This window comes from Plectropomus leopardus, chromosome 22, assembly GCF_008729295.1.
Source record: "Plectropomus leopardus isolate mb chromosome 22, YSFRI_Pleo_2.0, whole genome shotgun sequence".
NCBI classification, from domain to species: Eukaryota; Metazoa; Chordata; class Actinopteri; order Perciformes; family Serranidae; genus Plectropomus; species Plectropomus leopardus.
Window position 1 is genome coordinate 14,043,867 of NC_056484.1, and position 27,782 is coordinate 14,071,648.

A 27,782-nucleotide genomic window follows, 5' to 3' on the forward strand; every position below is an offset into this window, starting at 1 on the left:
AAAAAGTCTGTGTAAGGTGGGCAGCAGGGAAGGTGGATGGGTCAAACCAACTCAGGACTTTCACCTGGAAGCCTGCTGTTTGGGTCTAGTGTGAAACCAAAACTTAACTGAATTATTGAAAAAACATTATAGTATTCTAGTATGTGTAGCTCGCTACACTAATGAGCTATGCCACATTACATTACTTTTACATTATGTTACTTATTTCAAGATAGACCATGATTTGTGTTTTACCTATGGTGTAAGTTTATTTTGAAAATGACTTTAAGCATTTAATCACCACAAACTGCACATTTATTGTAAAAAAAAACCCAGAAGGTTTTTTTGAAAAGACACAATGCATGTAACAAGCATAAATTCCCATGCTGTCACTCAATGTTCAAAACTGCCGCCACTACTATAAATACAGAGCTTGTCCATGTGTTTAACCCCCAGTTCCACATTGTCTTTCCCATGTAACACAGCTCTGTAAGTTATATCCTCCAGGGCCTGTTGGGAAGTAGGAAGTTTTGAAAACCAAAAAGGCTGTATTCAGGGTATACTGTGTGGCTAATAAATTTGTTATTTTGCTTTGGTAACAATGTGACAAACATTCATGCCAGTAAAGCTGATTTGAATTTGAACATGTCAGTTCACAGTGTGAAATACTTGACCTGGCTCTCCATTCAGATATGACTTCTTCCATTCATGTCACATTAACACATGTGACTCTTGAAGGGCACCTGGAGAGCGCAGCCCTCCACCAAAGCCAACCGTCCTCTCTAAAAACAGAAAAGATTTTTCCTCATAAACACTTTTCTCATAATTCTCAGGATGATAATTTTTATTCTTAAAAACAAAACAAAAAATGTGATTTTTGTTGATTATTCTGAGATACTGATCTTGTTAATTCATACCACAGATTTTTCCTCCGTTAAAACTTAATTCTTAACATAAGTCTGAGATAATCTCTTTATTTCATAAAAACAGAACATTTTCCCCCATGGATTTTTTCCCTCATAATTCTGATATAATAATATTGTTAATGCATAAAAAGGAACTTTTTTTCATTATTATTAGTTTTTGAATATCTTATCCTTCTGAGAGAATCTTGTTAATTTAGTACAGTTCATGTTTTTCTCTGTTAAAACTTTTCTTATTATTCTAAAATCTAAAAAATATTCATTCATTCATAAAAACAAAACACGTTTTTCATTAAAATACTTCTCATTTTCTAAGACATTCTCTTTAATTAATTTAAACAGAATTTATTTTCTACCCAAAAAAAACTTTCTGATCATTCTAAAATGATAACCTCGTTTATTCAGAAAAAAACAGAATAGATTTAAAACTTTTCTCATAATTCTGAGTTTATCTCAGTAGCTCATAAAAACGTTTTTTTTTTCCATCAAGTGAATGTGTTATGCTTCCATACTATATTAACATAAACTGTACAAAAACAAACAAAAACACAATACAAAGATGAGTAGAGACAGAACTAGAGAACTACAGATGTGAAAACTCTTTAATTATTGATTTTTCTGAAAACAATGTGACCCTGAAAACACTGCTTTTTATCTCAACACACACACACACACACACACACACACACACACATATATATATAACTGTCCTGATGCATTTCCTCCTTGGATCAAACCCCTCCAGCTCCATCGTGACTGCATCACAGCTGAGTGGATCTCGGGGTCCATTTGCGTCGCCAGTGCGTTGCAGCTTTAACCGGTCCATCATGCCTTGCGGTGTCCCAGTTCAGTTCCGACGCAATTAACAACAAGCTCAGTGGTCTCCCTCAGTGCTGGTGGGGCAGAGCAGCAGCAGCTAACAGGCTCACAGGCAGATGCTCAGAGCCTCATGTCGGATGTCCAGTAACCGGACGGACGCATGTTTACATCCACACGGGTTGCAGAGGCGAGGAGGAGCACACGCCGCGGAATAAACCGGATCTCCCGCATGTAGCCCGCAAAACATGCAAAGGAAAGTACCGGATTTAATCCCGGAGAGAAACACTGAGGCTACAGCACAACAGGAGAGTTTCAAATGCTCAGACACTCACTGATCTGCTGCAGAAAACAGGTATGTTGTTGGGCTGAATGCTGTCAATGTCTCTGCTGTGACTTCAATGCGTCAGTCAAGCCAACATTTAATATCTGCTGCCAGTAAAACAAGCTTGTTGGTTGTTAACCCTTTGAAACCGCAGTAAATTGGCTTGATTTCTTTTAAAAACACACCGGAGGAGGGCGATGAGCAATTTAACAAGAATTTGGCCCGAAATGACAAATATATTAGTAAAAAAGTTACAAGAAAATGGAAATTACGCAACAAAAAGTAAAAACAAACAAACAAGCAAACAAACAAAACAATGACCTAAAGAAAGTGCTAAAACAAGAAATGCTTTAAATGCTTAAATTATTTCTATTTCTGTAACATAGTTTTAATTATATATAGGCCTAATTAAGAGAATTCTACATAAATAAAAAAATGAAAATATGCAACAAAAAAGTTGACAAAAACAATACTAAAAAAGGAAAGTATTAAATGATAAATATTTCTTTTTCTTTAAAAGTTTAATTATATGTGATTAAGAAAATTCTACATAAAGTTTCTGGACATTTTCCCAATTTCTTTGGATAATATCTAATAGGGATGCATGATATTGGACTTTTTTGCAAACTGGCTTGATTTCTCATAAAAAATAATATAATAGGATGACAAGAGCCTTATCAAGAAATGGCCCAAAAACAAAACAAGAAAATGATCTCAAGAAAGTGTTTAAAAAAAGTTTAATGTAATTCTACATTTACTTTCAGGACATTTTCCCTAAATTTTGCCGATATTTGATATGCCGACATAGCCTATAACAACTCATTTGGCTGATAGATGATATCGCGATGATATCCACTTTTTTCCCAACCCCATATAAGAGATCACAAAGTCTCTTCTGTAATGGAATTACAATCATATTACGCAAGCTCTTATCATGATGGCCCACCAGCAGACACAGGCATGAAATACAATGCTTTTCAATGTATGCAATATTCATTAATTGTTTAAAATAAGAAACTAGTTTAAGGTAGGGTTGATGTTTTGTGTATGTTTACTTTGTCAATAAAAAAAAAGAAAAGAAAAATCAGTTTGTCATATCAGCAGAAATCAGTGTGTTGGCTCATTCCGATATTTCATTTTAAATATCTGTTAATACCGATGATGTGCCGATATTATTGTGCATCCCTAAAATCTTTAAATGTTCTCCTGTCAACGCTCGCTATTTTTCTGCAGTTTTCAGGACATTTATTGCCAAGTTGCTCATTATCTATTTCCCCCCGTGTTTCTCAAAGAAATCAAACCATTTTGTTTTTTATTGTTATTCATCCAGAGGACAGGAAAACACACAAGAACTAACACACACTGCTCAGCTGTGGTTGCATAACTTTATTTCGCAAGAGGGTCAGATTTATTTTCTCCGTGTCCTCCCTTTTCAAATGCTTCTCTAATGTGGCAGTCAGTTTTATAACTTACTTTTATTGCACACCACAATGCATCCTTAAATGGAGTTATCCTCTCGGTAACATACCTGATCTATGAGCCAGCAGGAAGTGAGTGAGTGGTCAGTGTGTGAGCGGATCTGCTGAGCCCTGCAATGATGAATGATCTTAATAGAGTTGGGCAATAAGCGCTCACTCAGCAGTGGCTTTAATCAGAGTTCCTTCAACTGAGTCATACGGCGACAGTAGGAGAGATGAAGTCCTTGAGGCACACGTGTGATAGAAGCAAGGACAAAAGTCACTGTTTGTGGTAGGAATACTCAGCAATTCCAAAACAATGACAAAACAGTTATTCATGCCAGCACAAGACAATTACACTAAAGGTATTTTGGTATTTTATTGTTATGTTTCTTGGCCCACATTTGCAAAACAGAAATTATCCTTCTCAAACTGTTTTTCCTCTGACCTACAGTATTCATTTTATTTACATTTTAAAGAAGCATATTTCAACATGTCTTCCTTTTTTATAGATGAGGAATAACTTGAAAGTTGTCACCAATAGCTGTTCAGAAACCTTTTCTTGTCAAATGAAATGACATGAAATGCTTTGACAGTTGAGGGCTAAAATACACACGCTTGCTCAGTGTCCCTCTGCATCAAAATATGACGCACTAGGTACACCTCCTGTGTCAGCTTTGGGCACACAGGGAAAGCTTGTCAGTTCACTCTTGTTACATGCATTGCGTCTTTTCAAAATAAAATAAACTTCAGTTTTCAGAGGGAATGTATAGTTTCTGCCCTTTAATAACATGCCTTTTTTCAAAATGAACTTTGATCGCAGGTAAAACACTTTGCTTTTAGGTTTACTTCTTTATGTTTAGTCAAGAAAAGGACATTGTTAGGTTTAGAAAAAAAATGTTTTGATGTTAAATCACGTGACGCACATCACATACGTCACATGACATAAGTCACCAGCATATTAACACATACTAGCACACTATATTGTTACTAAAATGACTCAATTGACTTTTGGTTTCACACAGGACACAAACAGCAGGCTCGCAGGTGAAAGTCCAGAGTTATGTGGACTTTCTCACTCTTTATACTACAGAAGTTGCTCAATGCATCTGTATCATATGCAATAGGCCACTGACCAAGCATCAGAATTTGACAAGTTGAGATCCAAAGGAGACGTCAATGAGTCAGTTCACTAGTGACAGGCAAAGAATATGAACCAGGTTACTTAAAGCAAGATTTAGGGGGATATTTTGACATTTAGTGATGAGGATTACAAAATGCTTTCAGGTAAAACTTCTCCTGTAGAGAAATGCGTCAGAGTTCATTTTTCAGAAGGGTTTTAAATGGGAGCCGAATCTGCACGTCCTTCCTTTCCAAAACAAAAAGACCTGGTGATTAAAACTGTCGAAAATACTGAATAATGCAGTTAGATATGTAATATCAGTGTTTTCACGGCGCTGTTTGGCTCTTTGCCATCCAGAGCTGGTGTTTGGTATGTCCGTTCTGGGCTACTGTAGAAACATGGTGGTGCAACATGGTGGACTTTGGATGAAGATTTAAATGGCTCATTCTACAACAACAAAAACACAACAATTCTTATTTTCAGGCGATTATACACTAAAGAAAAGATACGTATTACTTTTAAAATCCAAGGTGCTTTCAAACTGCTTGTTTATCCAAAATGATTGAATGATTAATTGAGTTGCCCATTTATTTTTAGTTGTTTTCTAGTTGACAAATTAAGAAAAAACTGCAAAAAGTAACTACATATTGCAGTATTTTCATCTTGAATTGGCCAAAGCAAGTTCTACCTTTTATAAAGTAAATAAATAAGCATGCCAAATTCCAAATGCAGGGACTTCTCTAAGCATCCCGTTCATCTGTGTCCCTTAAGCCCCCCTCCTCAGTCATATTTATAATCCAAATGACAGATTTCACAGTGCATAGCTATCTAACCAGTAAACACGTCTTTCCATGTACTTGATATTTGCCTCAACAGCAGACATGTGCTTGAGGAGCAGAAAACTCTAATTTGACAGACTTTACAGAGTAAATCCAGTGGAGACTCCCCCTCCCACCACCTCCATGTCCGCTAAGCTCAGAGACTTACAGGGTTAAAGGCTTATTGTCTCCTCCAAGCTGATTAGTTTTAACTTTTGAGACTGCAGGTGGCAGTTCTGTCATTTCAGTGTGGCGGTCGTTCCCAGCACGTGTCATAATATAAACAATGTAATGCTGAGATTTTGAACCCCCTTTTTTAATGTTTTTTGGTACACTGTAAAATTAAAAGCTGATTTAAGTTTACTTTAAAAAAAATCAAGAAAACCGATTGTCAATATAACTATAAGTTATTTCTAAGTTTCAGCAACTTCAGTAAACCTAGTTTTCTGTACTACATTACTGTATTTTGCTGGTTGCAAACTAATCATAGTCATATTTATATTTTCTTAACCATGTTCATTAAGTTTAGTCAGACTAATGTGGCTTAATGAAGTTAGAAAGATCAAGGTGATTTCACTTGTCATTTTTAAGTTGCAACAACTTCTTAAAATTACGTAAATCCGGCTAAATTTTGAGTAAACCTAACGATTAGATATGGAGTAAAAATAAATTCGGATTAATAGTTATATGTACTTTATTTTCTCAAGGAAATTGGTTTCCAAGATTATTTCAAGTAACAATAACATTATCAGATTTTAAAGTGCAATTTAAAAACTTATGTCCACAGGGTTGTGGATGTTGTGAACGATACCTGCTCACTTCTAGTTTTGTAGTTTTCAGTAATTTTTTGTGCTGCATCCATGTAAAACTTCACTGCTTGTTTGTTCTCTGAAACATCTTAAATTGCATCTCACAGAATAGCTCAGTGACAGAATGGAAAACTGTTCAGTGTGATTATTCCCTCACCCTATTCCAGCCTTTGTCTAACCCACAGCCACCTCGCTCTCCTCGGCTGACAAAGTTGATGTGGAAGTAATCTCTAAAAGACGTCTCCATTGGGCGGCACACAGCTGCATCTATCAGTGCACTCATGGAGAGATTGAAGCAGAGGTTGAATATTGTAAAAGAAAAAGGTGTTGCTGAAAGGTGACTATTCTGGTCCAGTTTAACATTTGAATCAATTTAATAGTTTTATCAGATTTTTAGGATGGAGTTGCAATAGCAGGCTGTGTAGTGGGAGCAGTGAGGAGACAAAGGAGAGATGCTGCTGTATAATATGTCAGGCTGTGTGCCAACTCAGAATCACAAAGTCATGAGCATATTACTTTGAGGGCCACTGAGCCCCCCGCCACACTCCATCAAGAAGTGTCTGAGGACGCGGGTCAAATCCTAATCTAATTAGCTTTTTATATTTGCCATCCATGGAGCCATGCCACAAAAAAGCTCAAGTCAGCAGGTATTTCAGTGTGGCTCATCCACCACTTTGATCCAGACTGAAGTATCTGAACTACTGGATGGACTGATATTTATGTTCCTCTGTAGATGAGACTGAGATTGAGTTTAGCCTATAAGGTTAAATACTGTCAGAAAAAAATATCTTAAAATAAATACTATTTATAATAAATATATACTTAAAAAATAACAAAATAAATACTTATTTTGTATTATAAGAGCCATTTATAATCATAATCATATTTTTAAATAACCAAATGGTATTTTACATCCTGCTAAAATGTGTGTCACTTTACACTATGCATTATGAATATTGCACTATCCCACAAAGCATGACATTAAATTAAAGTTACAACTTACAAACAAAACTTTAGAAAACGCACCTAATGATTACATTGGAATTTAATTAAGTGTATGCAAATGCATAAAATAATAATTCTGAATATTTAGTGACGACTATTTCTTGTGCCATCGAGTAATGATAGTTTAATCGACAAATCACGCAAATCCCCACAGTATATCTTTTTTTCCTATTCTACAGTAAGGAAAAACTTCTGTAAGAGTTGTATGTAATAAATAAGATGCATGTTTATTCAACTAAAGTAATTGTTCAACCAGTGATTCGTTTTGACTAAACTGTACATAGACTCCAGTGTTAAACTGGAGTTCGTTGTTTCTTTCCACCAGCAGACCAACTCTGAGACGTTCCAGTAACACCCCTCTTTAATCCTGAGTACTAGAAAACTTTGCTGCAGTACACACCTCTACGTTTTCTCGCAGCCCACATTCAGAGGAAACAAAGAGGAAGTGACAGGAAAGCACGGGCTGCTTCTTAATTGTTAGTGATTGTTTGGTCTACTTTCCCATACCGTGCCCTCCAATCAATCCAGTCATCTGTGTAAGGCCTCGGACAAAGCCAGAGCTGGGTCGCCATGGTGAGGGATTGTTTGCATCCAGTCATGCTGCTAGCCATGTGGGCACAGACACACACACACACACACACACACACACACACACTGCAGCATGCTCTTTTGTCTGTGCGCCACTTGTTTCAGTGGACCCCCTCCTGCTGCCTCCACCTCCTTGTTGCTTTAAAAATTGGCCTCTGATTGCATCATCGTTGTTTTTGAACTGCTCAGTACAGCTGCTGCTTCAAAACATCACGTCGTCTCGATGCAAAGTCACTCAAATCTCGTTTTCAGGTGTGTTAGTGAAGTACAAAAAATGATAATTTGTCTCAGAATTTCTATAGTTACACTGCACTGTTTTCAACACATCAGCAGTACATAAAAATGTCTTAAACACACTCAATAACAACCTAAAAGTGTCTTAAAATAACTGAATTAAAAGACTATTTATGTACATTTAAATAAATAGATATCATTAACTTATAAGGTACAGTAAGTACAGTATCCATACAAAAGTACACATGATGATAGTTAAAAATCACCTAACTGTTATTTTTATAATTATATTTTTGCAGTGAAACTTGTGCAATTGAAATATTCAGTGGTGTTTTACATTTGACTTGTGCTGGTGAAATGTCTGTGCAGATTTTGTTGGATTTCTTTTTAAGTTATAATTTTTTGGCAGTCAAATGCAGCATTATTCTGGTTTGTTTGTTTTTGTTGGTGTGCTGCTGAAGCCAAGGTCAGAGGGTTCAAGCTTAATCAATGAGTTTGTTAAAGACTAATTAAGTGATTGAGTGAGAGAGCACTGGGCTGAAACAAGGCAGGAAATGAACTCTTTGGTGGATATTTGCATTTAAACCCACACTTGTACTTATTTTGACTTATTAAAGGTTTAGTGTGTAGGATCTCGGGAAATATATTGGCAGAAAGGGAATGTAGTATAGTTAGTATGTTTTCTTTAGTGTAGAATCACCTGAAAATAAGAATTGCTGTGTTTTTGTTAACTTAGAATGAGCCATTTATATCTACATAATGAGCGGGTCTTTGTCCACAGAGTCCGCCATGTTTCTACAGTAGCCCAGTGTGGACAAACCAAACACTGGCTCTTGATAGGGTTGTTTTTGTGTTGGCCACCGGCTGTAGTTATCAGCCACTCTGCTACAAGCAGAACAGCATTGGAGAAACACTGACTTATAATGTGAAACTGCTTTATTCCGTGTTTTTAACAGTTTAAATCACACACACTGCTCCTTTAAAAGCTTTTCTTTTACATTTTTCAGTCTGGATGTGTTGATCTCTGGGATGTTAAAAGGGCTTTCAGTGGTATGTTTGTGTTGATCCATCTTACGAATTACCATCCATGTTTGGAAAAACAGAAAACTCTGTCTTGCCACATTGCGTCCCCTCCCTGGCTCTGCCTTCCTGTGGCATCCTGAGAATGAAACTTCAGGGGAGGCAGACTGAAGTCACGACTAAGTTTAGCTCAACGGTTCACAGCCCAGACGACACAGTCTTCTTCACGTCTGAAACCACAGGGCTGCAGCAGAAGTCGTCCAAAACCACAAATGTCTAACTCAAAAACATGCACGGCCTCTTAATTCTGAAGCTGTACAAAGATGATTCCACCTGCAGTGACTGTTAGATGGAGGAGGCTGAACTTTACTGTCCTAGATTCTCTGTGAACGGATGACTGAGTGAGGGATTCAGTGTGCGTCTGGAATGTGAAGCATTAAGTCCGTGTGTTTATTAAACTGTGACTAATGGAAAAGGAAATTCCAGCAGCTACAGCACCTTTCCCACAGGTTCTGAGGTTACCCACTGTGGAGCCGAGTCTGACATTAAATATGGAAAGTATACATTTACAGGGAAGCTGAACCGAAATAGAACCGCACATGTTGCAGCATACTAATTTGTGTACGCTCGCCATGTAGCTCGTATGATTTATTTATTCACACTCTGGCAGCGGGGGCTTCAAAGTGACTGCAATTCAGATCAAAGACGGAGAGAAAGTATGGAAATAGCATGATGAAAATTCAGAACAATAGCAGCAACGGCTGTCGTCAAAGAACCCACAGGGGCGGCTGAGGTGCCTCTCAGTGATTCACGTGTTGGAAGTTATTAGCAGGGTAAAGAAAATCGAAGCTCGTTTCCACAAGGAAACAGACTGCAGCGGGGATGCTGTTGTGCAGAGAATTCGATTAGTTTGACATTGACATAGCCTGACCTTACAGTCCCAGGTCACAGCTTCTATATCCTGTGTGCCTCAGATCCATGGACAGATTATGAGACAATGGGTCCTGGGCACCGATACCCAAAATGCCCCGCCACCTCTCCTACATAGGAGCAAGATAGATTTGTGGTGGTTTTGCCCCTTTTTTGTTGTTGTTTTGTGTCTTGTTGCAGTCAGTATGCATCTTTTTGTGTGATTTTGTCCTTTTTGATCATATTGTGTCTCTTTGCAGCTGGTTTGCATCTCTTTGTAGTCATATTATGTCTCTTTGTGATTGTTTTGCCTGTTTTCGCAGTTATTTTGTGTCTTATCTAATGTCTTTGCATCTTATTGTGGTCATATTGGGTTTTTTGCCCATTTTTGTAGTTATTTTACACCTTTTTGTAGTTATATTGTGGTTGATTTGATTGTTTTTGTAGTTCCTTTGCATCATGTGTTTGTGGTCATTTTGTGTCTTTTGTGGTTGTTATGCCTGCTTTTGTAGTTATTTTGTTCCCTTTTAAGTTTTTGTATCTCTTTGTAGTTATATTGTGTTTTTTTGTGGTTTCTTTGCATCTATTTGTGGTTGCGTTGTGTGTCTGTGGTTGTTTTATCTACTTTAGTAGATATTTTGTGTGTCTGCACTTCCTTTGCATCTCTTTGTGGTCATATTGTATCTCTTTGTGGTTGAGTTGGCAGTTTTTGTAATTCCTTTGCATGTGTTTGTGATCATTTTGTGTATGTGTTTTTTTGTGGTTATTTTGCTATTTTTTTGTAGTTATATTGTGTCTCTTTGTGGTTGATTTGGCTGTTTTTGTTGTGCCTTTGCATGTGTTTGTGGTCATTTTATATCTTTGTAGTTCCTCTGGAGTTATACTGTGTCTCTTTATGGTAGTGTTGCCTGTTTATGTAGTTCTTTGTGGTCTTTTTGAGTCGTTAATTTGAGTGAGATTTTGCAGTTGAAGCCCAGGGGCCCCTGACATTTTGGGCTGCCTGTGCCCTGTAGTCCTGTTCAGTCATCCATCCATGCTCAACTTGCAAGCACAAAATTTCAACGATCAAAGAATAAAAAGCTATAGGCCCGCTCGCTTCATCTAAACAACATCTGCTTCTGCACATCTGCTTGCTCCTATGGCGCTGTATGCTGCTTCTGATACCTGCTGGCATATGTTGTGGTATTCGCATCTGAGGACCAGTGAGTCAGGGAATGAAATGAACATAACAAAGATGTGTTAGTGAGATCAGTTTTGACCTAATGTTTTTCAAGTTTTGATGCTCATGTTTGATATTTTAGTGGACCAGAGCCTGTCTGAGCTTGTAGCCAAGAAGTGTCTCCAAGGATCTGAATCAATGATCTTTTAATTTAATACAATTGTTACCTTGGTGGAAAAGGTGACTCCTGAAAAGACACTGCAGGTAGTCTTTATGTGGTGCTCTGTCCTGCCAGACTCATGTCATTTTTTTGTACCACTTTTATAGTGCCTAAATTTTTAACCTTCCATGTAGGAGTATTTGCACATTGATGGAATACTTATTTACCTTGTGTTACACTGAATAGTTGAAAGTTTTAGCAAAAAAAGCACGTGTTTTGGATAAATGAGACTTTGATTATACTGCACAAGTTGTGTGCGAGTTTGTAAACAGATTTTCTGAAGTGGTTTTGCATTTCTTAAATGTTTCTTGATTTTTTGATTTTTCATTCCCTGTTGAGACATGCGAGAAAAACAAACTTTTCTTCCCAAATTCACTTCAAAACTGTCAATCAGTGATACAGTGTACAAATGATCAATGGGGGAGTTATCCTTTAAAGTCTCTCATTGTTGATTGATTTGGACTTGTAAGTAACAATTTGAATTTCCTGCAGCTTAGTTTGCTCTCTGTTTTGATGATAGCTTCATGGTGATTGTATCACAAAGGAGTGAATGACTTCAGTACGACTTCTCACATATATGTGCTTATAGCAAGTTTGTGTGTGTGTGTAGTGCACATAAAAAAGTGTGTGTATCCGTGTGTGAGCGAGAGAGGGAGGGAGCAGATTTACAAGCTTGTGTCAACACTGGCTCTTCCTCCTGCTGTGACTTCAATATCACCCGTCATTGAATAAACATTGTATTACGACATTTCAGCAGCAGCTGTGACAGTTTAAAGGCATCATCACATCATCTGTTAGAGTACTGTGTGTTATGTCACAGATCTTTTGTTAAACTGACTGCAAATTTAAAGGTCCAACATGTAAGATTTAGTGGAATATATTGGTTAGAATAAAATATCATATAAACAATATTTTTGATAGTGTTTAATAACCTGAAAATATGAATAGTTGTGTTTTTGTTACCTTAGAATGAGCCATTGATAACTACATAGGGAGTGGGTCCCTATGTATGTGGAAATCACAACTTTGCACCGCCATATGTCCAATACCAATACCAATAAACCAACCAATCGTCGGCCACCGTAGTTAGCAGACCCTTGTTGTGCCAAACAGCATAGAAAAAACAGATTTTTTTAACGTGAAACTGTTTTTTTTTCAGTGTTCTTACTGGTTTCATTTATTTGGTCAGTATGTTTTAGAGAGGAAGAGACCTCTGCAAATAATCTGGCTCCTGGTAAAAACCTCCTTAATGTCTGGATCTTAAATTACCAGAGAAAAAAGGTGAGCACACTTAAGCTGGTGCTGGGCTAGTGTGGCGTCTCTGATATGTCCAATGGGAAAGGGGAAACACTGATTTTTAACATGAAACTACTTTATTCAGTGTTTTTAACAGTTTTAGTCACACGGTCTGTTTGTTTTGGGGTAGGAGAGACCTCTGAGGATAATTACGCTCCTGGTAAAAACATCCTGAACAATGAACACTGCAGAAATTCGAACAGGAAGAAGTTTAACCTGGTTGCAATCTGTAGTCTTCACTGCTAGATGCCACTCATCCCACTTAAACTTACGCACTGCTCCTTTAAACCAACAAGTTTACTTAGAAATAATCTTCAGGTCAAACTTTTCCAATGAATCCGGTTAGAAATTGTTTCATTCCACTGACCTCTTGCTGAGTAGATAATCTTACAGAAGCATGACGTTTCCTTTCCTGACTTTCTGCCTGAACCTCCACCAAAATGAATATTGTTTCATTACTTTTTCATCCCAAAAGTGCTTCTTTGGAAACCCCAAACCTCCATCTTTGCTCTGTTTATTCCTCCATCCCTCTGCTGTTCACCTTCATGCCCCCTTTTTTTTCCTTTAGTTTCTCCCCTTTCTCTCTGCATTTAACTGAGCTGTATTCATGGTCTTGTTTACTGAGCTGTTAGGACATCTGGGTTCAGATCCATCCTGCGGTATCTGTCTGGAGTTACAAATCATCCCATTCCCCACCGAAGGCATGCCTTGCCCTTACCAGATGCCCTCAGTGCAGAGGAGCGTGCACGGTAATGCAGTCTCAGTAGGAAAAGGCCTGAGGAGGACTGGTAGTTAAATTGCAGGAGGGGTGGGAGTCCCATCCCAGCTGTGATGAAGATGGAAGGCGACCTAAATTGTTAAGGGAGGCCTCAAGCGATATGGAAGTCAAGGATCAGAGCTGAACTGATGGCCCAGTCGGAGAAAAAGCAGTGCCGCTGCCCAGTAGGGTTGCAATAGTCTGAGCATTAGGCACCAGCTCCTTCGCTGCTCTGTTGCGCCGGCCTGCTGTTGTGGCCTTGCCAGGTTTGTAATGACTGCCTCGCTGCTGAGGTGCTTGTGTCAGCACTTTGAAAATGGCTCTCGTTCTGCGTGCATGCGACCGCTCTTTCCTGCACCGACACCGGCAAATGAAAAATATATTGGATGAGGCCTGTTAGACGGTCACAATCACTGCACCACAAGTGTGTTCTTGCAGCAATTTATCAGCAACATCACAGGAAACTACCTCAGAGGAACAAGTGTTGTGAATTGTTGCAAGTTGTTCGTTTACAGGAAGCTGGTGTCACTATGTTCAACCCTGTGGTGCTTGGTTGATATTTTTTTATAAAGACTTTAGCTCTTTTCTTCCATATTGTAGCAAGAGTGTTGTGTAGGGTTTGTTAAGTCATTCTTGGAAGTGTTTAGGGCTGTGCCGAACCCAGAGTTATGCCAGTCAAATAGGATTTGCCTGTTTGATGTGAATATTCATCAATTTGTTCCTCTGTTTCTGGACAGAGTCTGAGAGTCTGAATGGGATTCAGGGGGATGTGAATAGTTGCAGATACATTTACATAATATATTACACAAGCCATGGTTATAGGGAAACTCAAGTTTTGGCTAAATGACGTTGTGATGAGATGATCGGGATTATTTTACAAAATTTAGTTGGCCAAATTGATTATTTCTTTTTGTGATTAACTTTTATTGAATTTTTAACAGAGGTCTACAACAGAAAACAAGCAGTAGAAATCAATATATACATGTAACTTTACAAAGAGGGTTACGGCATTTACTAGAGAAAGAAATTTTCATATGCAATTTAATTATTTCAAGTAAACTAAATGAGTTAAAAACCTGCAATATTTTTTTCTGGCCACTTGGGGTCAAACTGTAAACACACCAATGACAAATTGAAGTTGTTATGGATAAATAATGGACATACCTGCCGTGATGTCAAGAATGGTTTGTGGAATCCGTTTTGCAACCTTGAATTTGGCGTTTCGGCCATCGCCATCTTGGTCTTTTTGAGACATAAATGACCATAATTGTATGAGAGGGTTAAGCTGTGGAGGAGCAAGGAGAGAATGCAACTCATAGACTGTAGTGACATGGTTTTTTTTTTTTTTTACCAGTCTGTAAACATGTTTATTTCTGCTGTGAAGTTGGGCATGTTAACATGGGGGTCTATGGGGATGTTTCTGGAGCCAGCCTCAAGTGGGGATTCAAAGAACTGCAATTTTTAGCACTTCTCCGTTAACTTTTCTTAATTTTTCAGGTTGCGCCTTGGGCTAATATTATCAAACATTTCCAGTACATCTTTAAGGTTTTTGTTTTAAGCTTAAAGTGTTAAATGCAACCATGTAACACAGTTCATTGCACTGAATATTGTTTTTTCTCTCTTTTTAAGGATGGACAGTTGAACATTATTTGCACCCTCTTGTGGTGTGGAGGAATGAGGGCCTCTGAATGAAGGCCATGGAGCTGAAAGTGTGGGTGGATGGAGTGCAGCGCATCGTGTGCGGGGTCACAGAGTTCACCACATGCCAGGAAGTGGTCATTGCATTGGCACAAGCCATTGGTAAGCTCATAACAACTTATTACAGTATGAGAGACTGTGCACTCATCTCTGGTGTTTGTAAATTATCAAAAACTATCACAAGAATATGAGCAGAAGATAAGAATTATTATTTGTTATATAAAGAGGGCTTCACAGCCCAATATAAATAATCCCCAAAAAGTCTTGTAAAATCCAAATGGCCAGCTAATAACATGACAATGACTACCACCAAGAGAAGTAGATTCAGCACTATGAGATAAAATCCTCTCAATCTGGCTCACGTGCTAAAAAACTTAAACTAAGGTGCAGTAAATGATATTTAGTGCCTCATAAATCCCTATGGGGATTTTGTGCTGTGTGGGTTGTGTCCAATATTGGCTAGGCAGGTTGTCAGACATACTAGAGATGATAAATTGCAGTAAAATGAAAAGTGACTAGAGGGCACAAAGAGATTTTCATCATAAATGGGCTGCACAAAACGAGATGAGTCATGCTGCAGACTTGGGTTTATTTACCTGCTGTAGAGAAATAACTCTGATTCTGTACTTATTGCGCATGTGAATCTAAGAGCATGAGATATCATTTTGTCAAATTGAAAGTTGTTTGCTTTCCACAGGGATTTCTCAACAACCAATAGTGTTAAAACACGTCTTTCATGGTGACAGTGTAGCAGGAGTTATGGCGTTCACTGTCCTTTGTGTTCTCGGTGCCTTTTGTCCAGCCCGGGGCACTTTGATGTGAATGGCTGAAGTGATGAATGTGCCTCTTTTACAAGGACCCTTACTGTGAGGGTACGATGGGCAGTGTTTTACTCTTATCTATATGTGCACAAACAAGAATGTAGGCGTACACACACACACACACACACACACACACACACACACACACACACACACACACACACACAGAGCCATGAACCATTGAACGTAGCCCTTTTTCCCAACACAATCACTGTTTGTTGAGCTGAATTTTCCCACTGTTAAAGTTCTTTCACCAATCACGCTGGTAAAGTTCTTTGAAACTACTAATGCTGCACAGGCGTGGGAGAGCTGTCAAAGACTTCATTGAATCTGTCCTGTCTTTCCTCTCTTAGCTGCAATGCACTTTGAACCTCATTTTTTAAATGCTTCCAGTAACGTCTTACCACTGGGAGTTTTCACAATATACTAGTAGTACAAAGGCAAACGGTTCCGAGCCAGTAAATGATGCATTTTACTTTACAAGCCATAAATCTGGGTGTAATCAGTATAACAATGAAAGTGGGTTGTGTGTTTGTGACTCATCTGTTCAAGAACACAAGAATAGATCCTTGGGGAACCCCATAGGTCAAAGGGACCTCCCAAGGAGAAAGCAATACCTACAAAGTTTTACTGAACAAGAGTGAGCTGAATCAGTCTAAGGCAGTGTCATGCCATTAATCCAAAAAATGTCCTGTTGGACCAAAATCCGATATCACTGACAGCCCGTTATTCCAAAAAGAAATGCCAGCCGCTCCAAATTGCTGTTTTTACTGACCTGTCGCTGCATTTCCAAGCAGCACTTGAACCACCACACTGGGGTGCTTTTCACCGACCTGCTCCTGCTTTTCCATCAGCTTTTGTGCAACCAAACTTGGGTTGTTTTAAGCCAAAACAGGATCTTTCCTTATCATATACAAGCCGTTTTTGTGCTTAAACCTAAACACGCAGCGTTCACAGCCTTATTGAGATATGTGAAATTTCAGTGTATGTGCAATGAGATAATGTACAAATGTAATGAATCCAGGGTTTAAAGAAAGTAAAATGCAAACATTTTTCTTTTTTATTTCTTTGGGTGTTTGTTTTTGGGTTGATGAGCTCTTGGGACATATTTCAGCAATGGGCCGTCCCCTCTAAAAACACTACGAGCCTAACAGCAACATACTACAAGTAATTTTCAATGAAAGCTAGCGACATCACACACATGTTGCTGTGGATGGCGTGAGACACTACAAATCATATTAGTTTTTTGTTTCTGGCTGGGGTACTGTGCTATGTAGCTTAGCTGTCTTTATGCGCAGAACACAATGGGATAAAATAGGGAGGAGAAATGTGATGTTAAAATGGGGCTCAGACATTATTCAAAAATGTAGATATTTTTGTGGCCAAATACAAACTTGAGATGATGTTCAGTTGAGATGCATGGTTGCAAGTAGCAGACACACACAAGCCTGTGACAACGCAATTATGCGAACGAGCACAACGCTTCAACAGCAACTCACCGATAATGTAGCTGGTTACGCTGTTGCTGGGTTGCTCATATTGTGAACGCAGCATGAGGCATCACCCCTGCTGAAACTGATTTCCTAAGCGATTAATCAAAAGCAAAGCTAAGATAAATTAGATTTAAATTTGAAGAGTCAGGCCAGGTAAAACAAGAAAACAACCCCAGAGCTCTCATCACTTTTGATTCAAATCTTAAAATCTTGATTTGTGTATGAAAGTTTATGGCATGAACTGTTTCCAAATGAGCTCCGTCCCCTTCAAAACAGGGGGAAGAGGACAGAGATAAAAAGGAAATACAAAAAATCTCTTGTTTGACATATTATTTTACGGTCATGTCAAGTCCCCATCACTTGTAGTAAGAGGTGGATTGAGAAAATGTAAATATATATAAATTTAAAGGAAAGTAATGTAATTAAGCACGAACTGTATCAAATTTTTCATTTTGTCCCAGGGCGCACCGGCAGGTACACTTTGATTGAGAAATGGCGTGAGACAGAGCGTCACCTGGCTCCGCATGAGAACCCTGTGGTATCCCTCAACAAGTGGGGTCAGTATGCCAGCGACGTCCAGCTCATCCTCCAACGAACCGGCCCGTCTGTTAGCGAGCGGCCCACCTCTGACGGGCAGGCTCGCGTCCCAGAGCGTGGTTTCTACCGGCAGAGCCTGCCACCTCTGGCCAAGCTCCGCCCGTCAGGGACAGACCGCTCGCTCAAACGAAGGGAACCCAAACGCAAGTCTCTGACCTTCACTGGAGGGGCCAGGGGCCTGAGGGACATATTTGGGAAAAGCAGAGATGCTGAAGGTAGTGTGTTTCTATTTTTGAATATATTCAAGCTATTACTGCTGTCAGTAGTAGTAGTATTATCAGTTGTGTGCATGCTGTTCTCATTCTCTTTCCTTCCCTCCCTCTCTGCTTTTATCTGTCAATAATCCAAACACCATCCTTTCATCTCCCTCCCACCCACCCACTCATCCGTCCATCCAGCCAAACAGGCCCAGCAGCAGGGTGTGAGTCTGAACCTCAGCAGGGTTGGAGGTGTTGGAGTAGCATCTGTACCTGGGAGTCCAGCCAGAGAGCTGAGCCGGCTGGTGCAGCTGCAGAGAGACAAACTCCAGGCCCTGGAGAGCCGTCTGCTGGGCTGCGAGGCCGAGCTGCGAGACTGCGAGGAGGCCGGCAGCGAAGCCAACGAAGTGTGTAAAATCACAGCTGCCAGTGCTGTTACTTATAGGAAAAGATGATGTGTGCAGATCCATAACACATGCACTCTGAAATCTTACAAATCAGTCAAAGCTGTAGTTGGTAACTTTTGATTAAAAATAAGTTTTTGTCATTTAAACTGTCACTATGTCCCGAGAGTAATACATGAGACGGAAAATCTGTGAAAATAATCACGTTCCTTTGCCTCCTTACAGTTTTTTCTGAATGACATTTGCAAGAATCCACTTTGACTGAAGGAAAACAATTAGGGCTGTCAAACATCTAATTTTTAAATAGCAATTAATCAGTGAATTTCAGTAGTAAATTAATGTCAATCACATTTTTTAGCACATGGATACAATTCCATTATTTTGCATTTTAAAACAGTTTTGAAGTCCATACTCACCAGGTGAAGCAATTATTACCAGATTTTCTTGATTAGGAATCAAATGACAGGAGGGCTTTTCAGGAGTTGCAGTTTAGTCCAGTATCGTCGATGCGGTTGCCCGCTGACATCAGTCTGATCAGCTGCTTCTGCATGGTTAGCTCATAGGTGGTAGCAGTTTCAAGACTGTTTAGGGACCACAAAGTACAGAAATATTCAGATACAATTTGCAGAAATAACATATTTAAACTGCATGAAAAAACTGCATGGGACTAGCAGAAAGTGGGCATATCTGTTGAGGGGAGACTCAAAGGTACCCATAGTCTCTCCTTCATTCAGATATCTGGTGAGAGCTCAAGGGACCCCTGTGATGAAGCCATTTTTCCTTGTCAAAATTTAGCCTAAATTTGGAGCATTATTTAGCCCCCTTTTGAAGAAGCTAATACAACTTCGGAAAGACAGTGATTTTGGCCAGGATTGCCAAAATAACACATTATTTATGGCCCTAATCACATTGCGATTAATGCTGACAGCCCTAAAAACAACCAAAACCAGAACCGAGGAGTATCTAACGCTATCAGTTATGTAAATCACTGCCCATTTACGACGATCAAACTTACAGAGTAGCCAGATGTGAATCTAGATTCTGCATTGCGTATTTCTTGCCTCAAATGTTTTCAGAAACATTTAGTTTACTGTTCAGCAGCAATATAGGAACGGTTGGTAGGGTGCTTCATTCTGGGTTGACTGTTTTCAACATGGCAGCAGTTTCACAAACTTTATCATTGTACAGCTAAACTGTACACTAAAATGTTTCTGAAAACATTTGAGGTAAGAAAAAGGCAGATTTTATGTCTCATGTACTACTGTCAGGTTTTAGTGCACAGCATTTTTAGTCTTCTTAGCTGTTAGGGCGGCAGTAGGCTGCAACGAAAGGTCCCATTCATAATTAATTGATGCCTTTCAGTGTCCCATCTTTTGAGCTCATATGTGTGAATGTGCTGTTACCTCCCTGCATCATCTTTTATTCCTTTACTGTGTTTTGTATAATAAGCATTTTATATTCTCTTTGGGGCCCAAGAGTTTTGAAGCTGAATCATTTTTCACTTTCCAGAGAGGAAACTTGGAGGAGGAGCTGCTGCTTTTAGAGCAGCAGGTGAGAAGGAATGATGCAGAGATGGAGGAGGAGGAATTCTGGCAGAACGAGCTGCAGATCGAGCACGAGAGCGAGCGGCAACTCCGGCAACAGCTAGTCGAGCTGCAGGGCCGTGTGCGCGACTGCGAGGCCAAGCTTGCAGAGTACCTGGCACACATACAGGTGAACTCAATGAGCAGCTACCTTGGGAATCATATGAAACTTGGAATTGAAAAGTGGAGCTACTGTGGTTGTCTGTGGAGATTACTTTCCATGTTATTACATATTATACCTGTCATGTTGTGTAGAGCATGGAGGGAGGCCTGGAGCAGGAGCGGCAGCAGCAGGAGGCTGAGCTCAACCAGAGGGTCAATGAGGAGGAGGTACAATCCAGTTTATCTTTGTCTCCAAAAAATACTTAAAAGCATGTAAACAGAGAGGAATGTAGTTTGTTGAACTATTGAAACTTCTTCCATGTACTATACATCAACTCCCAGTTACGATTCTGTCTCTTCCTCTTCAAAATAAATGGATCAGGTGATTAAAACCAGTAAAAACACTGTAGAGTTTCTTGCTCTTGACTAGCCCTTAGCGCAGCACCTGCTAATGTGTGCTCACCTTTTTATGCCTCCCCCCTGCTGTTGCAGATGCATTATGTTACATTATCTGTCTGTCTGTCCATCCCATTCTGTGAATGCAATGTCTCTTGAATGCCTTGAGGGCTTTTTTTTCTTTTAATTCGGCACAAATGTGATGAACTGATAAGATTTTGGTGGTCACAGGTCACTGTCACCTTGCATCAATCTCACTCTTGCATACAATATCTCAAGAAGACCATGACACACTTTTTTCAAATTTGGCACAAGTTCAAGTTAAAGTTTATTTTTCATATACATTAAAAGTACATTGTACATTCAATGCAATGAAATGTTTTATGCCCTGGCTTTCTCTCCATCCTTAAAACCTATGAATAGTACAATGAATAAAATAAAAATACAATAAAAATACTAAACAGAGAATAAAACAATAGCAGCATATAATTTTGGCCAGTTGTCCATTCTGGGCTTCTGTAGAAACATGGCACACTCCATGGATGAGGACCTACTCCGCATGTAAATATAAGCAGCAAATTCTAAGGCAACAAAAACACATTGATTCTTACTGTCAAAAAATAAACATACTCATTATGTTATATTCAGTTTATGCCAATATATCCCCCTAAATCCTACACTAGTGCTTTAAGTTTTTCTCCACATAGAAATATACAACTCATCACACCGCATTGTTTTTTACCTCCAGACAAACTCAGATTCTGAAGGTCTAAACACATTAAGGAATGAAGAAGCCCCCCTACATCTTCGCTATGAGTATTATTTACTTTTGCCCGCCTCTCCTGAAGAACAGTGATGAACACTGGCTTCTCTCTCTTTATTTTCACTCTGGATTGCAGGTGCAAGCGCAGCTGGAGAAAGTGAAGGCAGAGCTTGAAATGCAGAGCCAACACACAGCGCTGCTGGAGAGCAGCTGCAGGGCGCTGGAACGCTCACTTGGCCAGTCCAGCAAGAGATTACAGGTCAGATTCTCCTGTTTAGTGTTTGGATTTTTGAACACCAAAGCTTCAATATTTAGAGTACACTTGGCAGTTGCAAATACGTATGGAGGATGCGTAAGTTTTACTTTAAAATGTGATTCTCATCAGGAAACTTGCAGCGTGTGGAAATTCTCTGCACACAGGTGGAACCGTAGAAATCTAAGCTCATTAAGTTGTGGGCAGTGAAGCGAAGTTTAATCTCTGGCTTGCAGGGATGCGCAGTGGATCCTTGGCTGCGTGCATCCTTGTATGAAGCGAAGTGCTCCATGTACAGGCGAGGTCCAGTAGGGTGTGGGAAGCATGAGGTAATGAGAAGGAGAAGGGAGGGAGGGTATTACAGCATTCTTCGCCTGATTAGAGAGGGGCCTGAATAAGTACACAATCCCGCGCCTGCAGTTGCGTAACCATCTGGGAGCTAACTCCTCTCTTTAGCTGGCTCAACTGGGTTATGACTTCTGGAGATTTTGAGCACAGTGAAATACCATATTGATTTCCAGGTTTTAAATCACGTAAATGACTTTTGAAGACTTATTTTATGCAAGGCATTCCTATAAGTTCTCTATCAATTTCTATTCTTAGTGTACAGTGTACCAACTATTGTTTTTTAATTTTTTTTGTATTTTCCTGTGTGTCTGTTTTATTGTGATTTTATGTGTTAAGCACTTTGTAATGTTGTTTTGATAAGTGCCATAACAATATTTATTTTAAATTAAAATTTTATTGTTTGTTGTTAAAGCTGCGTCCGTTTAATGCAGATATGTAGACAAAAAGCTCCAAATTAGGTACAGCGGCTGAATCAAAGTATTTTATCAGTATTATAAGACCAATTTGTGTATGGATTTCGCAGTTTTTTAAAGATAGTCCTCATTTAAATGCACACTGGCTGTATTAATCAGCCTTGTCATAGACTTAATTTAATTGTCATTGTGTATTTTTTCCCTCGCAGGAGAAGGAGCAGGAGCTGGAGCAGCTGACAAAAGAGCTTCGACAGGTCAACTTGCAGCAGTTCATTCAGCAAACTGGTACCAAGGTCACCGTGCTGCCTGCTCAACCTACAGGAGATACCAACGGCATGTACACACACACACACACACACACATTAATGTGCACACCAACAGAGACTTGCCACGCCACTATCACCTTGTTAAAAAGTTCAATTTCACAGCTAACCACGTTTTGATTGAGGAGCTGTATGTGCAGTGTTGTTTTCACATGTGTATGTACACAGTGCCACCTCCTGGGCATCCTGAGAATGACATGTGAGAGCTGCTGAGGCGTGACTGTTGTGCCATAACAGCTTAAGTCAGTAACCCCATTACATGGACCAAATCACTAGCAGCCCTAAAAAATGCTGCAAGACTTTCGCAGTTAGTCAAAAGGAAAATCCCTATTTTTATTCTTCTCTGACACAAATCCCTCAGAAGGTTTTGGTTTTCAGTTTCATATAATTTCATTTACCACAGTGGCAATTGTTTTGTGTTACTTGCGTCAAGTTACTGAATTATTACAGTAAACTGAGTGGTGGTAAATCCTAGAGCTTTATTGTGCAAGATGGTGAAGTATAGTTTGGTGTAATATGTCAAATTGTTACATTTCTTTAGTTAGTTTTCTTCGTGGTAAATTATACTAAACAAAAGGCACTGGTTTTTGCTCCCATTTTTCACAGGTTTAAATTAAAGACTTTTTTCATGCACTTAGTAGATATGTTTCTCTCAGACTTCTCCTTTGTCTCCAATGTTGTTCCATTAATTTGGCAGTACATCCAAACAGCCTCACAACCAAAGGACCTCCACTTCTGGCATCTTCACCCGAATAGCTAATGCAAAAAGTGATTTGGACAAACGATTTATTTCTGCACAAACCGTCTCAGGGCAGTTTATCTGCACGTTCGTCCTCACCAAAGTCTTGACCTGACAGCAGCTCATCTCAGTCCCTGATTTGTGAGGTCTTCAGGCTGGTTGGATGTCCTGCCAAATTTAGGAAATTACATTGGAAACGAGTTTTGGTAGTAGAAAAAAGCATTCAGTTCATGGGCAACAGCTCTGGTGGGCATTGTGTTTATTCTGCTTTACCTTTATATGCAACTCATTTACTACTAGGTTGAAGTTATACAAAAACAAAAAAAACCCCAAAAAAGTAGAATTAACAAAAAAAGAGAAATCAAAATTTCATTCAAAAGTACAATTTCACCCCCGTTTTATGTTTGTTTACCACATTTCTCAACATATTATAGTTAACTGCAGTTAAAACTCCTTGTCACAATGATTCCACAGGTCAACTGTGTCCCCTCTCCTTGATGGCTGACCACTTGTTTTTTTTTTGTTGCTTGCTACAGAAGTGGACTCTGGCTCTCTGAAACGACTTGGCTCTTCTCGTCTTTTACCCAGCGACCTTCGCACCCTCCAGAGCACCATGTCCTCCAGCCTCAATCCTGAAGGCATCTACGTGTGACCTCAATCTGTGCAGAAGATGTTATTTGAGCTGCAGGGACAGCCTGATGTTACAGGGATTGTACCCGTGACTTCCAGGCCAAAAGGATTGACTCCCTAAACTGCAGAAATGCTCCTGAAACAAAGTCTAGAGGATGGTGGCAAAAACATTTCATGAAGGATGATCACAAAAAAACAATTTTACATCAGTTTTGCATCTTTCCTGCTCTGCCTCCTCTTCTATCTCACCAAGACTTGAACTGATGTCAGTATCCATTTGCTAACTAACATTTCATCTCTGTTTTCTCATAATTAAAGAAAAAGCCAGCAGATGTATTTTTGTTGCCCGAGGAGGCTTCAGCCAAACAGTGCAAATAAACTTTATTTTCATGTTGTCAATCATGAAAATTTGGACACGTAAACACAGTCCATGCACGAGCATGCACAATACTCAGACGCCACACCTGTGCATAGCCATATCTGATTGCCTTACTCTGGTGTTTTAAAACCAGATGTCAATAAACGGAACTCAAGGTAGCTGCTGAACTATGCGCCATATGAATTTGATAAAACACTTGGCACCAATTCAGGTGATACCTAGTCATGGTAACTGATGTCAGTCTAACTTTGGCTCAATGCTTTTCTTTCACATATGTTTGGATTTATTGATTTTAACTGAAAGCTTGCTTCATATTTCCTGTGTTTGACACAAATGTTTGCCTTTCATATAAAGTAAACAACAGAGGAGACAATGGATGGAGGAGCATCATCAACTGTTGGACTTTTTTTGGTGAAATATTTTGGCCCTGTGTTCAGCTTTATGTCAAATTTGGTGCAGAGCCATTAATCTCCTCTTTGTTTCACATAATCACTTTCTCCAAAAGCTCTGAAATGTGAACGCAGCGATGAGTGATGACAGAGGCCTTTGTGCCTGCAGTGCAAATCCAGCTCGGAAACTTTGCCAACAATGACCTCATATCCAGTATGACCACCAGGTGGCGACAAAACATCTATTATTCAGACAGGGGAAAGTTAACTGTGAAAGTTTCTCCTGCTCTGATGTTATCCGTCTTTCTTCATTTTGTCAAACATGACTGTGTATTTTGGGGTTTTTTTTTCTGACAAAGCCTCAGCACTTTAGCTTTCAGTGTGTAATTTATCTGAGGTGCCACTTTAATCATTTGACATGTTTCACTGTGTTCATCCAGCAGGGAAACACACAAACAAAACACTCCCCAAAAAATACCCACAAACTGTTCTCCCATCTGAATTTCAGTGAACTAAAGATGTCTCATATGAACCAAAGCTAGTGTGAAAAACTATAATAGTTAGATGAATGTACTTGTTTTCTATGAATGCAACTTATGCCCGTGAAGTACGTCAACTTGAGTCAAATAATAGTTTTCAGTTTTCATGGTTTGCTGTCGTTCGGTGCCAGATGGTCGAGCTCTGTCTTGTTGAAAGTTGACAAAGAAGAAGTTGACAATGAAACTCAGACAGCTTCTCTTCTCTTCCCGTCTGCAATTCCACAAGTCTGATTGTTACTGCATTTACCAATTTCTGGTTGATAATTTCTCACCACAAAATAAAAGGAGATTGCTCACTGAGTTTCTGGGGTGAAAGTGACACAGATTGTGTGGGAATAAACTGGCTCAAATCTGAGTCAATAAGACTTGGACTTGAAATAATTTCAAAGTCTGTGGTTGTATGTAAACCTGTGAAAAAAGAAAATTGTGACTAAGTGAAGATGATTTGCGGTAATGATACTGTCGAAATAATGTTTGGACAAATGTCAAATTTCAGCTTTAAATTTGTGCCTGCAGTATTTTTAGTTCAATAAATTGCACTGTATTCTGAAATGGGTAATTTTACATAGTACTTTTTCATTGGTACTTTATGAGCATTTGATGCTAATGATTTTGTAACTTTGCAATACTGTGGTAACTTTACTTTAAGAAAAAAATCGCCTAGAAAAGTAGCCTACTTCCCTCACCTATGACAAATTTTGTGCACACATTCTCATAATTTTCTACATCTACAAATCTTTTCTGCCCATTCACAGACTTTAATTTGATATGCACAGTTTACTCGCAGGTTTGCAAAGCGTGATACACAACCACGAGCTCTGAAATCATTTCACAGGCTCAATATCTTATTGACTCGTATTTTTGAGCCGTTAAGAAGAAGCCTGTATTTGTGCTGTGAGCGTACGATACCTCCCTCCGGTGTGAAGGATCTTCGCTGTTTGCTCTGCGGTGCAAAGGTAACTGGAGAAACTTCACATCACAAGTTGGCAAACTATTCTCAGAAATTGTTCAGTGACAAGTTTTTTTCTCTTCCCTCCTCCTCGCTCAGTATGCAGTATTATCGTCATGGCAACAACTTCAGCTGTGACACAGAGACTGTAACCCGCTAATAAAGGAATCACTCTCGCTGACTGAAAGTTTTGAATAATGGCATGCCTTACTGGGAAAAAAACTGTAAATAATGTCTACATATCAAATCAGTCTATGGACTTTTTTTAAAAAGTAGATTGAAATATGCAGAGTGCTAGAGAGGTTAGATTTTAATGCTGCCATTCAATAGGCAGCTCTGTGTGCATGCAAAAATGTGTGATTGGTTTATTTAGACTCCCAATTAGTGGTGACAAACTAAGGATGCAGCAATTCATCTGAGAATCATTACATTTTGTTGTGTCCCTTTTTGCCTTGTTGACATTTACACTGGTGGAGTTTTGAGCTTTGGTAAAGAGCAGACAGCTCAGTGTGTGCTAGCAGAAAAAAATGGCAAAAACCTGCACATTATTTTCTCGCCTTTTCATTTCCCTTCTGGCAAAAACAACATCTCTGGATGTAAAAGAGATCCGTGTTGCATCGAAACATGACAGTATGTTTACAGACATTGCCAATGATTAGTTTCTGTGGTGCCATCAATGGTGCTTTTCAATAACAGAGCATGTGATGAGATGATGGAGCCATTATGGAGACAGCCATCAAGTGGTTTTGAAAGCTGATGTGGAAACGCTGCGGCTCAGGGATATTTCAAGACACAGAATTACCCAGACAAGAATGGGCAGAAAGTAATTATGGATGAATGCTGTTCATGATGTCTCGAGCCATTTGACAAGTTCAATCGTGTATTTGCTCTCGTGGGGACTTGAGCAGCTGTTTGACAGATTTAACAGTGTAGCACTGGCTCCTCGATACAGCACGACAAATGTAGCCAGTACTGAGAGAGATGTAGATTCATTTGAAAAGTAAAGTGTTTGGTTGGCGAACGACTCACGTTAAAGCTAAAGCTCGATGTGAATCATGAATTAGATGAACCGTGCATGGCTAACTTCACTGACTTGCGTTAACTCAACATTAAGACGAATGATTTTGTATTAAATGCTATAATTTTGTATCGTTTACTCACAAATTAACCAACTGTATTTTTTTTAAGCTTTCAGAGTTTAACAGATTTTTTTTCTCGGGTTCATCATTCAGCCGCATATGTATGAAAGACATAGAAATCAAGTTCAAGAATAATGTAAAATATATAAATAAATGAATAAAATATATTTAAAAACATGCCAGAAATGA

The 27,782-nt window shown here is 39.1% G+C and overlaps 1 protein-coding gene across 1 annotated transcript; it reads left to right on the top strand.

Annotated features, from left to right (window-relative positions):
• The first annotated feature begins 1,578 nt into the window (after positions 1–1,578).
• Positions 1,579–27,782, top strand: rassf8b (Ras association domain family member 8b). Its single transcript, XM_042511683.1, has 9 exons — positions 1,579–2,073; positions 15,068–15,238; positions 17,912–18,262; positions 18,446–18,651; positions 20,158–20,361; positions 20,487–20,561; positions 21,629–21,751; positions 22,716–22,839; positions 24,105–27,782. The coding sequence occupies exons 2-9, from the start codon at positions 15,127–15,129 to the stop codon at positions 24,218–24,220; spliced, it is 1,311 nt and encodes a 436-aa protein (XP_042367617.1). The 5' UTR covers positions 1,579–2,073; positions 15,068–15,126; the 3' UTR covers positions 24,221–27,782.

Bases quoted from the DNA above. Each gene is read 5' to 3' on its own strand.
- rassf8b (XM_042511683.1), top strand. From the start codon at position 15,127: ATGAAGGCCATGGAGCTGAAAGTGTGGGTGGATGGAGTGCAGCGCATC. The intron at 18,652-20,157 runs GTGTGTAAAATC...TTCACTTTCCAG, and splicing joins CCGGCAGCGAAGCCAACGAA to AGAGGAAACTTGGAGGAGGA. The intron at 20,562-21,628 runs GTACAATCCAGT...TCTGGATTGCAG, and splicing joins AGAGGGTCAATGAGGAGGAG to GTGCAAGCGCAGCTGGAGAA.